Here is a 17,886-nt window from a genome sequence, read left to right as displayed (position 1 = left end):
TAAATGATATAATTTTTAATGTGGAAGGGAAATTTTTTAAACAATAAAGTGATAGGGAAAAAATGCATACGTAGAATAATAAAAATTATGTGGAAGGGGAATTTTTTTAAATAATATAAATGATATAATTTTTAATGCGGAAGGGGAATTTTTTTAAACAATATAAATGATATAATTTTTAAATCTGACTACAGAGAAAATATAAAATTCCTATTGCTATTGAGAAAAGATATCTGTAAATTCCTCATCTTGATTTCCATAAACTTTTTGTAGCTAATAGCGTTTTCGATTGGGAAAAAGTTAGTGCGCACCAGTGCGCACTCAGTTCATACGAACACTGGACAAGATCCATGGGTTGCACTGAATAGTGCAGGTGAAAAAGAACACGCCGAAATTTTCAGTGCCACTTGAGTTGACTAGATTCCGGGAAGAACGAAAAAGTAACCTCGACATCTTGTGTTCAGTTAAGTAATGATTTTTATTATATGTAATTAAATATAGAAGATGATCAAGAATATCACGTATGACAAATATAAAAATTATTATTATTCAGTATAAAAATGCTATTACATTAAGTACATTAATTATATTTTAAAAAAGGGTATAGGTTCGATGTTTATATAAAAAGATATAACACTTACGGTGTCATTATCTATTTTTTCACACATTCTACATAATTTACAGTTTTTGGAATTATTCTTCTAGTTCGAAGAGTTGTAATTATTTCTTCTTGCTCGCTTGAACTAGAAGAAGATTCCAAAAATGTCTCCAAAATATTAAAGAGAGCCAAATCCGAATTGCTCATTATGTCGAATTTTCGTTCAAAAGAATGCCCTACTGCTTGCATGCATCCAGTGCACTGAACTGGCACCGTCAAAATATCTCGTGCCACTTAGTGCGCACTGAGTGCGCACTATGCGAGTGTTGTGCGTTCAAACGAACACGCAACACTAGCCAAGTGCGCATTGGCACTACCAATCGAACACGCGCCTGACATTCAGTGCAGCCAGTGCACCCCAATCGAAAACGCTATAAGTAAATATCGCCCTAAATTAAATCTTCTCTGCATCTAAGTAAATATTACTCTATAAGTAGTATAGTGGGCACTATGGCCCGTCAAAACAAACCCCCACCACCGACCCGTTTGGCGCCGTGTCTTATCTTATCTTTCCCCCACCACCGGCGTCTGGTTTTTCCGAGTGTGGGTGTAGGGGGAGAGGGTGTTGGGGAAAAAAAATGGCGACTGGCCCCGAAAGGTGGGGATGAGAATATTTTAATTTTTTTTATTTTTTCTGATTTCCTCTGGATTTGAACCTGGGGCCTTTGTGTTTCCGAGCAGGGTCCTAGTATGTTGAGCTAAACGAGATCTTACTAGTCTAAAGGTGCCTTTTCATACGCAGCATGCAGCAGCAGCAAATCTGTCATGTGATTAAAAGTCACTAGAGCATATTTGCTGCTCATGAAAAGGAATAGCTGCAGCAGCAGCACTGACCGGCAAGATGTCATACAATCAAAAATTATATCAGTGGCATAAAGAATGTGAGAAAACCATTCAAGAATATAATATTGAAACTTTGCGAAGACAAAAAGTTGCAATTGCAGCAGCAGCTAGTGCAATTGTAATTTGGGCTAATAAAATTTCGAAAAAGAAGCGGCAATATAAAAAAAAACGGATTTGGGTGACTGAATTGTTTCAACAACGTCGCCGTAATGGATTTTATTATACAACTTTACCTATATTAAAGTTGGAAGGCTTGCGTTTTCGAAATTATTTTCGAATGGATACTACTCAATTTGAAGAATTATTGCAATTAGTAGGTCCAAAAATTACTCGACAGCATGTCATTTGTGAACCAATAGAAGCGGAACAACGATTATCAATATGTTTGAGGTTGAATTTTATAAAAAATAAAATTAAATCTTAACTCATATTTCTAAACATTTATGTATTACATCTAAACATTTTATGTTTTATTATAGATATTTAGCGAGTGGAGATAGTATGACATCGATGTCGTATCATTATCTTGTCAGTTTGACAGCAGTATCCCAAATTATTGCCGAAACATGTCAAATCTTATGGGAAGTATTATCACCACTTGTATTGGTGCCATGTAATGAAGCAAACTGGAGAGCAATTGCCCATGATTTCAATGAAAAATGGCATTTTCCACATTGCATTGGAGCTTTAGATGGAAAGCATGTTGTCATACAGGTATGAAGTATGATGATGCCATGCAAGTACACTGCCTATATTGCTTTAGGACTTTACTAAAATATTTTTTGTTTATATTGTCTAGAGTCCTGAACATTCCGGTTCAATGTATTATAATTATAAAAAAACTCACAGCATTGTGTTATTAGCAATGTGTGATGCTAATTATCTCTTTACTTTGGTTGATATTGGAGCTTTTGGACGTCAAAGCGATGGTGGTATTTTCAAGCATTCTCGAATGGGTCAATTATTTGCACAAGGAAAAATGCATATTCCACCTCCGGATGAAATTTATGAAGGAAGTACTAATTATCCGTACGTAATAGTTGGAGATGAAGCCTTTCCATTAAGTTCGTATTTAATGCGACCATATCCTGGTCGAGAAGGATTATCACCGGAAAAGAAAGTCTTCAATTATCGACTATCTCGTGCAAGAAGAATGATCGAGAATACATTTGGCATATTGGCGGCTCAATGGCGAATTTATAGAAAATGTACAATTGCTAAAGTAGATACTACTGAAAAAATGGTAAAAGCAACAGTAGTGTTACATAATTGGCTTCGCAAACAAGATCTAACAAGAGAAATATTTATAACTCCAGACATGGTTGATAGAGAAAGAAATGATGGCTCAATTATACCTGGTACATGGAGAAGTATGATTGAAAGTAATAATACAGCGTTACAAAATATTGCTACTTGTTGTACTCATACATATTCAAGGGAAGCTGCAAAAATTCGAAACAAATTTACTGAATATTTTAATGAAGAAGGGGCCATTCCATGGCAATTTGTACAAATTTATCAGTAAGAAATAACAATAAAATAGCAATAGGATTTTCTATAAATAAAACTATTATTTTTGAAATAAAAACAGAATGTATTAAAAACTCATTTATTTTAATTAATTTATAAGGAACATCATATAATTACATTCAGTCTTTAATTGCGTATATACACAATGGTATGTATTTATAAAATTATAAACTGTAAAAAGTTATATTTAATAATTAATATTTAATGGCTGGATTCCATAAAAGGCTTATGCATGCATTTTCTATAGGAAACATTAAGTGTACTAAATGTTTAAAGTAAATGCGCGCATATGCACTTTATAAAAACCAGTCAATAATAATAATATAAAATATAATTGGTCAAAGTTGAACTTAATATTTTTATATTTCATAACTAAAAATTTTCATTTTTTAACTAAAAATGTTTAATTAGTTCAACTAAAAATCAAAATTTTATAAATTAAATATTTTAAACTTTTTTAACTATATAACACTTTTATATTTTAAACTTTAATATTTTATACTTTAATTATATATACATATATATATATATATATATATATATATATATATATATATAAAACTTTTGAACTTAATAATAAAAACAAAATAAAACGTTTACTGTAAAAATTTACAGTTTTGCATACATAAAAGTTATTAAAACAAAATATTATTAATTTTATCATTCACGAATGATAATATTTCAAATATTATATTAAAGTTCTCCTTTTTTGTTCCGGCAGTTTTCGTAATTGAACAGATATTATAAGCATCAATCCATCGACGTCATCCTGTTTGTCAGGAAGTGGTAACATAGGCAATTGCACAGGTTCGGGAATTGCGCTGATTGTAGTAATTGCATCTGCAATTTTGTTGAGTGCAGTTGATACTGTATCGTCCATCGGTATGATTGCAGTAGGAATACTAGGGGGGTTCTAACCCGGGTCCTCTGAGGGGGGTGCGGGGCGGGGGAGGGTTTCGGGGGCGAGGGGGTATGACGTCACGCGGGCGGGGGGTCTTATCAGCAGATAAGCTTATCTATGTTTATAAACAAAAGATAAACAATATCTATTACAAAGGGCTGCCGACAATCGGGGGGGGGGGGGGGTTGCGTTTCTTCTATGTTTATAAACAAAAGATAAACAATATCTATTACAAAAGGGCTGCCGACAATTGGGGGGAGGGGGGGGGGGTTGCGTTTCTTCTCCTCATACGTTATCTGTATATTTCTAAGAAATATAATCAAATTCTAAGAAGGGCCACCGCTTGGCATGCGCCGACAATCAAGGGGGTTGCGTTTCTTCCCCCATACGTTATCTGTATATTTCTAAGAAATATAATTAAATTCTAAGAAGGGTCGCTTGGATCCGAGCGCCGACAATCAGTTCTCTGAAAATCTAAGATAATCAAATTTTAAGAAGGGCCACCGCTTGGCATACGCCGACAATCAAGGGGGTTGATACATGATCTATACGTATATTTCTAAGAAATACCAGCGCCGATAACCAGCGGCTGCAGGAATTTATAAACAAAACAAGCGCCGAAAATTTACGTCATCTAAATTTTTCTCGTTCGTACGTTGACGAACAAAGGGTTGATTGGGATATATAACGAGGACCGATGCCGCTGCCGGGCCATAGTACCACTGGCGAGCGCACGCTCTCTTCATTCAAGATGTTTGTCATGCTATCAAGTGCTTCCGACATTCTCAGTTTAAGTGCCGAACAGTTACAATATATTCCGAAGATTGTTTTACTTCAAAAGTGCGGATATTTCGTAGAGCATTTGTGGGACAAGCTTCCAGAGCATATCAAGACGGATCCGGAGGTTCAGACATATCGTCGCTGCCTCGAACATTACAATCGGCCGTGGATGCGAACGCATATTGACGGTCCAGCACCGATGATCAGGGATTGCAGCGAATGTCAGCGAAAATAGGCTGAGGTTAAAAGTGTGAAAAAGTGCCAGACATAAAAAAAATGGAGAACATTGAGCGCGACCTGTTGGAGCGTTCCCGCCAAGTCGGCACCTTGGGCGAATATTTCGGATGGCTGCAAGAGTGCGAAGAATTTATCGAAGAGCTGGAAGAACGCAGCCGTGCCAAGCGTCCGCGTCTCTCGATTGGACATAGGCAATCTCTCGTGGCGAGAATAGCGCGACTCGAGGGTGCGAAGGTGCGCTTGCAGAGACAGTATGTCGGTGAATCCATGTTTAGTGGTGGATCCATACCTAGTGGCAGCGGCGGCGGCAATAACGCGCAAAGACTCGTTTGGCGCGAGATCGATACGGCGTTCGATAGCCGTATACTTACCGGTGCGGTAATTAACGTCGACTATATCGAACCGCGTCAGTTTTTGGAAAATGCAGCAGACATTGTAGTCGAGAACATGGAGAATGTGCTGCAGAGACACATCGGTGTAAAAGTGAACACTGTTTTCAACGGCGAATTTGTGTCCGGTGACAAGCGTGCCAATAAAAGTATTAATACGAGAAACTTTGAACTCTTTCGCACGTCCGATGTACGCGAGTGGTACGAGCGCCGCGTAATCGAGCCCACGCTAGGGATGGGCGATACAGTCCGAAGTATCGATATATTATATCGATACGTATTGTTAACCATATTATCGATACATCTTAAATATCGACTAAATTGATATCGATATTACCAATATCGATACAAAATATCGTGTTTTGTAAAATCCGCGGTATTTTACCTGATAAATACCATATTTTCTTTTTTTAAAACTTATCTAAATAGAATTAAGAATCATTCTAGTGGTTTCTACATCCAAAAAACTTGCTTAATAAATATATACTCGGTGTATAAGTTTGAAAAAGAGAAAAAAGGGGTAAAATAAAAAGATATAAGCTATAAACTTTTTTTATTGAATAAATGTATTAATGAATATATATTTTATTACATATATAATAAATATATAACATTTTATAGAATAGATATGTTAATGTTATATGAATATATTACTTAGGAGAGAATATATTAGAGATATTTCACTTTATAAGAACATTTTATAAATGCCAATCTTCAATTGACAACGAATTTAAGAATAACAATTGTTGCAAATGTTGCTCCGTTAACCGATTTCGTAACGTAAATCATTAATAATATTTCCCGCTCGAGAGAACAAACGTTCGGACGGAACAGACGTTGCTATAACTGTTAAATAACGCTTAGCCAGTTTCGCTAATAAAGAATATGTCGAATAATTTTGCCAATATTTTAACGGATATTCAGCGATATCAATGGGTATCTGATTAAGATAATATTTAAACTCATCAGGCATTTCATTGTTTGTATTAGAAGAAACATATCGTTTCGTTTCTTTTATTAATGTTTCATGATAAGCCCAAAAAGAATTGTTTTGATATACAGAATCAGAATGAAAATTATTTTCCTTCTCTTTGTGTGCATTATTTTTAGTAGCAATATTTAACATATCTGTTATTTTATTTATTGCATGACAGCATGCAATTCTATCTACAAAATGAATTTTTTTGAATCTAGGGTCTAGAATAGTAGCAATCGCAATGAGAGATTTATGTTCAATATTTTTAAATCGTGCTTTAAATTCTTGTATCAAAACTAAAACTTTTTTTATATAACACCCTACTTCACTAATAGGTTTGCATGATTCTAACTGATTTGCTAATGTGTGTATTATCGGTATAACTTGACTGCCAGTAACATACATTTCACCAGAAAATATAGTTGTTGCTGTTTTAAATGGTTCCAACAATTGCATAAATTCTTTTATAGTTTGCAATTCTAATGCCGATAACATTGGTGGAGCTGTAGGATGTTGTAAAAGAATCAATCCAATTTTGTCGGATAATTGGATGAATCGATGAAGCATATCAAACGTGGAATTCCACCGCGTGTCAACGCTTTGAATTAATGTTAGATTGGAATGTTCTCGCAATAAATCTGAAAGAACTACACTTTTTTAAAGAAAGTTACAATAGATTTGACTTTTTTACATAATGAACTTACAATTTCATCTTCTTCTATAATTTTAGCAAGAACCAAATTCAATGTATGCGCATAACAAGCTAAATATTTTTCTTCACCAAAACCTTCTATTATATTTTATGTTGGACGCATTATCAGAAACAACAACAACTATACGTTGCAATGAAATACTCCATTTCTCAACTATATCGAGCAACCACTCTTTTATATTATCAAATGTGTGCCTATCATTTAATTTAGTGACTCCTATCATAACAGTTTTTTTATTATTATTTATGTGATAGTGTGCGGTTACTCCGAGGTAACTTTTTGTATTTACATCAGTCCAAATGTCTGTCGTAAGCGCTATGTCCTCTACATTAGATAATTGCTCTTTTATCAAATTTGATAAATAAACATATTTTTCTTCAATTAGAGACGTTATCACTTTTCTACTTGGAATGGTGTATAAGGGACTCACACATTTTATAAAAATCTGAAAGCCTTCTTTCTCCACTGTAGACAAAGGCATATTGTCCTTTGCTATCATAAATACGAGTTTATTTGTGATTTCCGATGCTTTAGATCCTCCATCTAAAAAAAATGAAAATTAAATTACCACATTTCCTTATCTGATTCTTTATATTCTAATAAAAATGTATTTTGTATACATATATTAAATATTTATTAAATGTCTTAAATATCTGTATTAAATATCTATTAAATATCTATATACGTTAAAAGATTATTTATTTAATTTAAATTTCAAATATTTGAATAGTATTTAAAATTAATAGATACAAAATTTGGTATGTTAAAAAAACAAATTCTAGCAGAATCAATAACAAATATAATTGATTTAAAATGCAAAACACAATATAATTTTATAAGTGATATTTTTTTTCTCTATTTCTTTTTCTACTAGATATAAAATGCTAAAGTTTATATACCTTGGAATGACTTTTGTTTTGAAAAGGCGTCTATAAGTTTCGGTTGTTTTCTCTTGTATTTTAGTGTATTTCTAAATGTAGATGATGAACTTGTTGACGGAGACAACGTTAATTCTTCATCGTTGTCTTCTTCATACAATGCAATATCTTCATCTTCACTTGACTTGACTATTAATAAAAAAATTTTGTATTATAAAATTATTTTTCAAATTGTATATATCAAATTACATTATACATATATAAGAAAATATTTTTTAATTTACTATAGTTATATTAGTTTTTTCTGTTCTCAATCTGTATAAATTGTCTTAACATATATTTAACATATTATATAAAGATATAGAAATATTACTATTTCTTTCCGTTTTTGTGACTCATCAGAAGCGCTTGTCATTTTGATATTACAAAGGTCCGGATGCTTTCGTTTTAAATGAAATCGCAAATTGGTTGTGTTTCCGCTGGTTTTTATAAATTGTTGGCACACATTGCATTTTGCGCCTCCCAAACTTTTTATAAAGTGTTTCCAAAAAGTACTCTTTGGCGGCACTAAATATGAAATATGATAATTAATAAAATAAAACAAAATAATACAGTATTATAATATGTTAAAAAGCAATTATTAAAATTAAATTATTCTAAAAAATCCAAGGAAAAAGTTGCATTGGAAGAAATTTAAGGAACAATGGAATTGTATGCATACTTTTTTATAGTTAAAAGAGATAGAAGAAATGTAAAGTAAGGATATATTCTGACGAAAATTAGGACTTCACTTCACACCAAACCAACCAATACTGAAAAAGTAAAACGAACACATTAATCACATGCAAATAATTATTTTTTTGATTAATAGCTATACACAAGCAAAGAACAGTTAAATGCAAAATAATAAAAATTGTTAGTTTCTAAAATTTGCTTCTTTTTAAGAAAAATTGTAAAAAGAGACGAAGACATGCTATTTGTCAGATAAAACTTACCCAAAAGTTAGAAGTGTTGAAACAACCGGCTCTTTGTCTTTGTCCAAAGGAGGTTATAAAAATAAACGCAGTAATATTAATCGTTAATGTTAACTGTAGGCACTAGATGGCCTTAGGGCCACATCCACCATTTTGTCACTATAATGCCGACGCTATGAGCCATGTATATAAAATAAAAAATTTGTCTTTGTAATAAAAGGCGTATCGAAAACCGATATAAGCAAATCTCGTATCGATATACCAAAATATCGGTACTTGAATTATCGATGTTTTATATCGATATTTTAATTCATTAATATCGATATTTACAAATATCGATACAATATCGCCCATCCCTAGCCCACGCTAGCATCGCTAGAAGAGTTCCAGGAACGCGATAGCGGCTGGGCATTGTCGCGGATAATAAATTTGACAGTAAATATCAACAAGTATAATCCTATGCGCGCTGGATGCCATGTCAAATTACCGCAAAAAATTATGGTAAAAAGAGCGGTTGTTAATGTGCTATCAGCGGACAATGCGTGTTTCGCATGGTCAGTGGTAGCCGCTCTGTACCCCGCTGAAAGACATATGGAACGAGAATCCTCCTATCCGCATTACACCACAGTGCTGAATCTCCAAAACATTGAGTTGAGTTTCCAGTGACTGTGAATCAAATTAAAAAATTCGAACTTGCAAACGACATCTCCGTAAACGTGTACATCATCGACAACGAGAACATCGTCCCGCTACGTCTTTCGGAAAAAAAGAAGGACAGACATGTCAATCTGCTGTACGTGGAAGACGAAAACAGCGTCGGGCATTTTGTTTTGATAAAAAATCTGTCTCGTCTCGTGGGCTCACAACTGAGCAAAAAGAAATGTAAAAAATTTATATGCGATCGGTAAGTATATATATATTTATTACACGTAAATTATATTTTAATTAAATTTTCATTAAATTTTTTATTTTTTACAGATGCCTACATTATTTCGGAGCGGTGGATAAATTGCAAGCGCATACGGAAGATTGCGGAAAATTGAACGACTGTGCTATTCGGTTGCCGAGCGACAAGGACAAGTGGCTCAGCTTCGACAACTACACGAGAAAGGAGCGGCTGCCGTTTGTAGTGTACGCCGATCTCGAGTGTGTTTTGGCAAAGACCGAAGATGCCAAAAATCATCAACACCATCAAGTGTTCAGCATCGCGTATTACGTACAGTGTTCGTACGACAGTTCGTTGTCCGCGTACAATTCCCGCCGTAGTGTCGATTGCGTCGCGTGGTTCGCCGAACAACTTAAAAATTTAGCAATCCGCGTAAAAAATATTTTAACGACCAATGTCCCCATGGTAAATTTAACGCCTGACGAGTGGTTAAAATTTCGCACCGCGACGCATTGTCACATTTGTGAGAAACCGTTTGACGAAGACGATACACGCGTCCGCGATCATTGCCACCTCACCGGGCGGTACAGGGGTCCCGCGCACTCAACTTGTAACTTAAATTACAAAGAATCATTTTGTATTTCTATAGTCTTTCACAATCTGTCCGGCTACGACGCGCATTTCATTATCGAGGACATAGCCACAGCGTTCGAAGGGGAAATCGAATTATTGCCGATAACAAAGGAAAAATACATTTCATTCTCGAAGACTGTTAAATTGACACAAGACAAAAATGCAAAAAATTATATTAAATTACGGTTCATAGACTCATATAAATTTCTCAGCGCTAGTCTCGACAAATTAGCGTCATTTTTGGATAAAGATAAACTAAAAATTTTACATTCGGAATATCAAAATTTAACTAGTGAAAAATTCAATTTATTGACACGAAAGGGTGTCTTTCCATACGAATACATTGACTGCGTGGACAGATTACAAAACACACGTTTACCGCCGCGCGACTCATTTTACAGTTCCCTGACCGGCGACACAGTATCCGAGAGTGATTACGCGCACGCCGAGACCGTCTGGAGCCGATTCTCCCTTCGAACGCTAGGCGAATATAGCGATTTATATTTAAAAATTGATGTCTTGTTATTAGCCGATATATTTGAGAATTTTCGCGATAGTTGTATAAAAAGTTACGGACTCGATCCCGCCTATTATTATACTCTCCCCGGATATACATGGGACGCCATGTTAAAACATACAAATATAAAATTTGAATTATTAACAGACATTGACATGGTAATGTTTGTCGAACGAGGTATACGCGGCGGCCTTAGTCAATGTTCAGGCCGATACGCACAGGCTAATAACAAGTACATGCAATCGTACGACCCATCGAAACCCTCATCGTACCTAATGTATTTCGATGTAAATAATTTGTACGGATGGGCAATGTGTCAACCATTGCCATATGCCGATTTTCGGTGGGTCGACGATATATCGAATTTTGACGTATCATCTATCGCGTTCGATTCGCCTATAGGCTATGTTCTCGAAGTAGATTTAGAGTATCCGCGGCATCTTCATGACGCGCACATTGACCTACCGTTTTGCCCGACGCGTGATAAGCCGCCCGGCAAGCGGGAGTATAAACTCCTCGCAACGCTTTACGATAAGAAGCGCTACGTAATACACTATCGTAATCTACAGCAGTGCACGCGCCACGGGCTACGCATAACAAAAATAGATCGCATACTACAATTCACGCAGTCAGCGTGGCTTCAAAAATACATCGAACTCAACACACAGTTTAGAACGCGAGCGAAAAACGATTTTGAAAAAAATTTATATAAATTGATGAATAATGCGGTATTTGGCAAAACGATGGATAATGTGCGCAATCATGTGGATGTAAAATTATTAACAAAATGGGACGGACGGTACGGTGCGGAGGCAATGATCGCTAAACCAAATTTTCATAGTACTAGCATATTTTCGGAAAAATTAGTTGCCATAGAATTACGCAAACTCGAAGTTAAAATCTACAAACCAATCTACGTCGGCATGTGCATACTCGACGTATCAAAAGTATGTCTTTATGAATTTCACCACGAATACATGTCACCGCTCTATCGTGACAATTGTAGAGTAATGTACACCGACACGGATAGTTTAATATATCAAATTAAATGTCATGATGTCTATGAAAATTTAAAACGCGATATCGCTCGATTCGATACCAGCGATTACGCCGCGAATAATGCGTACGGTATACCGCTCGCGAATAAAAAGGTGCCGGGTCTGATGAAAGATGAGAATAACGGCGCGATAATGACCGAATTCGTCGCGCTTAGAGCAAAAATGTATGCTTTGCGGGTGGATGGTAAAAAGGACACTAAAAAGGCAAAAGGTGTCAAAAGTAACGTCGTAGCGCGTAGTATAACATTCGACGATTATACGCGTTGCCGTAATGACGAGATTGAAATGACGCGTCAACAGTCATGTATAAGATCGAAATTGCATAAAGTGTATACCATCAGCGAGACGAAAATTGCTCTAAGTCCTTACGACGACAAGCGGTATGTCGTACCTGAGTCGACCGACACCTTGCCGTGGGGACATTATCGAATACCATTGTAAATAAATTATATTGTAAGGACGTATTAATAAGAATTATATATATTTTGTTATATATTTCATATATTTCATATGTTATACAATATATATATATTGTTATACAATGATTGAATAAAATACATTAAATAACATTGTTTTTATGTATCCAAGAGTTGTGCAAACTGTCGAATCCCAACCATTTCACATAAACCTCGTCACCCCTCCTGCGCAGTATTTTCTCCACGAGGTACACATCCGGATAATTTGCACGATGCAGCTCATGCTCGTAAAACGCTCCAGCGATAGATGTCTTGCGATAATCCTCGAGTAGATATGTTATGGGATTAGTATGCTGCACTTTAACAATCTTAAACACCTCGGTTGTCCAATTTGGCGTGTATCCCTTCTCGAAAAGTTGTTTGTACTTGCTGACGCGTACCTGATCACCTACTTTGAACTTTGCCGGACCCGCGATTTTTACACGATTGTACACGGTAGCCAAGAGTCTTTCGGCGATCGCGGGGGTAACGTCGGCGGGTCGCATACCAATCGTTCGATGCTTGCGTCCGTTGTAATCTGATACGAGACGTGGCAGCATGTCGAACCACTTGTAAGTACCATTCAGCGTAAACATCTTCCACATGTCGTTCTTTAGCGTGCGATTGAATCGTTCGACGACCGACGCCTTCAATATCGAATATGTAGAATAGTGATTAATGTCATGTCTTCGCATAAGTCGTTGCACATCGGCGTTGTAAAATTCCTTTCCGTTATCGGTTTGCATGTTTTTCGGGCATCTCTTGCTATCCCGAATTATCTTGGCGATTGCGTCAGCTGTCTCGCTTCCTCCTTTACTCTTGAGTGGTACAGCCCACGCATACTTGCTCAACACATCGATGACGGTGAGTATGTAGTGGTAACCTCTGTTAAAACGGGAGTACGGACGCATCTCGACAATGTCGGCTTGCCACAGATCATCGTATCCTCGCACTATGACATGTCTTCGAGGGAAATTTTTTCTCGCTGACGCGTGCAACTCGTTTACCAACTGCCGTCTCTCCAAACTATGTTGCTCGTTGTTATTTTCACTATTCATTCTCGTTCTTTCGGGTTCTTTCGGGTTCGTGCCTCGTTGTTTCGGGTTTTTTCAGGTTCTTTTGCGTTCGTGCCTCGTTCTTTCGGGTTCTTTCGGGTTCGTGCCTCGTTGTTTCGGGTTCTTTTGCGGCGGCCGCGGCTCTCTCACCGAGACTCGAGTTTTTCGCGACGATGCGAGTTTTCGCTTTCTCGGCGAGTACCTTATCCGCCGCGTGTCTCTCGGCGAGTTCGCTGCTCCGAGAGTACGCTATATCGTGTTCACGGCACGCCGCGTCCAATGGGTTGACACTTTGATCACCTCTAGCCAATCGCTTTTCCAAACGATTTCCCGGGCCGCAAAATTGATAGCCGGGAATATAAAGCTCGACCGGAAGTGCGTTTATCGCACGATTTAATACACCTGTGTCTATTTTCGTTGACATCCGTTGCAATCTCTAGACGATACTGAGCAAAGCGCGAGTCCGCGCAGCTATAAATAGGCGGACGTTGGAGGTCAAATCGGGAGTGAGAAAATGAAATTCGTGCAACAACCTCTGACAATACGAGTGATGAATTACGACGACAGAGTACGCTGCAGCGTGAACGAAGGTGTGCGCAAACACGGTACGATGCTACCGACAACTATACGCGCGATCGTTTGCGGCCCCTCAAACTGCGGTAAAACCAACGTGTTGATAAGCCTGCTGGAAAGTCCGCACGGTGTGCGTTTCGAGAACGTGTACGTGTACTCTAAATCGCTGCAACAGTCGAAATATCGCTATTTGGAAGATTTATTGACGCCGATTGACGAAATCGGCTACTTTACATTCTCAAATAACAGTGACGTCATTCCACCGAGCGAGGCATGTCCAAATTCAATTTTTGTCTTTGATGACGTGGCATGCGACAAGCAAGATACGATAAGAGAGTACTTCTCAATGGGGCGCCACTCGAACATCGACTGCTTCTATCTCTGTCAGACATACGCGAGAATACCGAAACATCTTATACGCGACAACGCAAACCTGCTAATCCTGTTTAAACAGGACGCCACCAATTTGAAGCACGTGTACAACGATCACGTGAATACTGACATGTCGTATGAGGATTTCAGTGAGTTATGTCGTACTTGTTGGCAGCAAAAGTATGGATTTCTAGTGATAGACAAGGACAGCTTGCTTTCGAACGGGCGATACAGAAAAGGATTTAATGAGTTCGCGATACCGCAGAGCTATTAGTCGTCGCCAACAATCCTCCCGGTCGAGAGAAACTCTAGAGAGAGTGCTGCCGACATGGCTGATAATATTCGCGAGCGTGAAAAGGTTGCCAAGGAGATTGCGAAGACGGCCGAATCGATCCGCAAGAAACACCGCGCTCTGAAGACCGGAAAGATCGATGATGATATCGCCGTCAAGACTCACTTTAAACCTATTATTGAGCCGCTACAAAAGATTGTCGACAACGCGACGATTTCGGTGAAAAACGAGCCTAACACCGACGACGACGACGGTGTGAAGATCGAGACACGGTATAAGGGGGAAACACCGAAAAAGAGTAAACATAAAACCATCAAGCGATATAAAGAGGAGGAGGAGGAGACATTGAAAAAAAGAAAATATGATATTTTGAAGCCATTGGACGCTTCATTGCCGACAACATCTACACCGAAAAACGCACAACCTGTGATACCCAAAACACTCGTAGACGAAAATGTTTTCGAAACCACGCGTAACCCGCCCGAAATATCCCTTCGACACTGGTTAAGATCGTTGGAAGGTCGACAAATGATGCGAAAGGATTGGGGGCCATTAGGACAAAAGTATATGGACGCTCTCCTCGGTGCTGATGAGAAGAAAGAAATTGATAATGTATACGGAATATCGAATATGTAGAATAGTGATTAATGTCATGTCTTCGCATAAGTCGTTGCACATCGGCGTTGTAAAATTCCTTTCCGTTATCGGTTTGCATGTTTTTCGGGCATCTCTTGCTATCCCGAATTATCTTGGCGATTGCGTCAGCTGTCTCGCTTCCTCCTTTACTCTTGAGTGGTACAGCCCACGCATACTTGCTCAACACATCGATGACGGTGAGTATGTAGTGGTAACCTCTGTTAAAACGGGAGTACGGACGCATCTCGACAATGTCGGCTTGCCACAGATCATCGTATCCTCGCACTATGACATGTCTTCGAGGGAAATTTTTCAAGGTGTCAACCCATTGGACGCGGCGTGCCGTGAACACGATATAGCGTACTCTCGGAGCAGCGAACTCGCCGAGAGACACGCGGCGGATAAGGTACTCGCCGAGAAAGCGAAAACTCGCATCGTCGCGAAAAACTCGAGTCTCGGTGAGAGAGCCGCGGCCGCCGCAAAAGAACCCGAAACAACGAGGCACGAACCCGAAAGAACCCGAAAGAACGAGGCACGAACGCAAAAGAACCTGAAAAAACCCGAAACAACGAGGCACGAACCCGAAAGAACCCGAAAGAACGAGAATGAATAGTGAAAATAACAACGAGCAACATAGTTTGGAGAGACGGCAGTTGGTAAACGAGTTGCACGCGTCAGCGAGAAAAAATTTCCCTCGAAGACATGTCATAGTGCGAGGATACGATGATCTGTGGCAAGCCGACATTGTCGAGATGCGTCCGTACTCCCGTTTTAACAGAGGTTACCACTACATACTCACCGTCATCGATGTGTTGAGCAAGTATGCGTGGGCTGTACCACTCAAGAGTAAACGAGGAAGCGAGACAGCTGACGCAATCGCCAAGATAATTCGGGATAGCAAGAGATGCCCGAAAAACATGCAAACCGATAACGGAAAGGAATTTTACAACGCCGATGTGCAACGACTTATGCGAAGACATGACATTAATCACTATTCTACATATTCGATATTGAAGGCGTCGGTCGTCGAACGATTCAATCGCACGCTAAAGAACGACATGTGGAAGATGTTTACGCTGAATGGTACTTACAAGTGGTTCGACATGCTGTCACGTCTCGTATCAGATTACAACGGACGCAAGCATCGAACGATTGGTATGCGACCCGCCGACGTTACCCCCGCGATCGCCGAAAGACTCTTGGCTACCGTGTACAATCGTGTAAAAATCGCGGGTCCGGCAAAGTTCAAAGTAGGTGATCAGGTACGCGTCAGCAAGTACAAACAACTTTTCGAGAAGGGATACACGCCAAATTGGACAACCGAGGTGTTTAAGATTGTTAAAGTGCAGCATACTAATCCCGTAACATATCTACTCGAGGATTATCGCAAGACATCTATCGCTGGAGCGTTTTACGAGCATGAGCTGCATCGTGCAAATTATCCGGATGTGTACCTCTTGGAGAAAATACTGCGCAGGAGGGGTGACGAGGTTTATGTGAAATGGCTGGGATTCGACAGTTCGCACAACTCTTGGATACATAAAAACAATGTTATTTAATGTATTTTCTTCAATCATTGTATAACAAAATATATATTGTATAACATATGAAATATATAACAAAAAATATATAATTCTCATTAATACGTCCTTACAATATAATTTATTTACAATGGTATTCGATAATGTCCCCACGGCAAGGTGTCGGTCGACTCAGGTACGACATACCGTTTGTCATCGTAAGGACTTAGAGCAATTTTCGTCTCGCTGATGGTATACACTTTATGCAATTTTGATCTTATGCATGACTGCTGACGCGTCATTTTAATTTCGTCATTAAGGCAACGCGTATAATCGTCGAATGTTATACTACGCGCTACGACGTTACTTTTGACACCTTTTGCCTTTTTAGTGTCCTTTTTACCATCCACCCGCAAAGCATACATTTTTGCTCTAAGCCCGACGAATTCGGTCATTATCGCGCCGTTATTCTCATCTTTCATCAGATCCGGCACCTTTTTATTCGCGAGCGGTATACCGTACGCATTATTCGCGGCGTAATCGCTGGTATCGAATCGAGCGATATCGCGTTTCAAATTTTCATAGACATCATGACATTTAATTTGATATATTAAACTATCCGTGTCGGTGTACATTACTCTACAATTGTCACGATAGAGCGGTGACATGTATTCGTGGTGAAATTCATAAAGACATACTTTTGATACGTCGAGTATGCACATGCTGACGTAGATTGGTTTGTAGATTTTAACTTCGAGTTTGCGTAATTCTATGGCAACTAATTTTTCCGAAAATATGCTAGTACTATGAAAATTTGGTTTAGCGATCATTGCCTCCGCACCGTACCGTCCGTCCCATTTTGTTAATAATTTTACATCCACATGATTGCGCACATTTTCCATCGTTTTGCCAAATACCGCATTATTCATCAATTTATATAAATTTTTTTCAAAATCGTTTTTCGCTCGTGTTCTAAACTGTGTGTTGAGTTCGATGTATTTTTGAAGCCA

General features: G+C 38.2%; 1 protein-coding gene across 1 annotated transcript; it reads right to left on the bottom strand.

Annotated features, from left to right (window-relative positions):
• Positions 1–16,997: 16,997 nt before the first annotated feature.
• On the bottom strand, positions 16,998–17,590 carry LOC146720450 (uncharacterized). Its single transcript, XM_085488399.1, has one exon. The coding sequence runs from the start codon at positions 17,542–17,544 to the stop codon at positions 17,023–17,025; it is 522 nt and encodes a 173-aa protein (XP_085344525.1). The 5' UTR covers positions 17,545–17,590; the 3' UTR covers positions 16,998–17,022.
• Positions 17,591–17,886: the final 296 nt, after the last annotated feature.

The sequence above is a fragment of the Nylanderia fulva genome, unplaced genomic scaffold (genome assembly GCF_048542155.1).
Source record: "Nylanderia fulva isolate GAGA-0341 unplaced genomic scaffold, ASM4854215v1 Scaffold69, whole genome shotgun sequence".
Lineage (NCBI taxonomy): Eukaryota > Metazoa > Arthropoda > Insecta > Hymenoptera > Formicidae > Nylanderia > Nylanderia fulva.
This window is presented reverse-complemented; position numbering and strand designations above follow the sequence as displayed.

Bases quoted from the DNA above. Each gene is read 5' to 3' on its own strand.
- LOC146720450 (XM_085488399.1), bottom strand. From the start codon at position 17,544: ATGTCACCGCTCTATCGTGACAATTGTAGAGTAATGTACACCGACACG.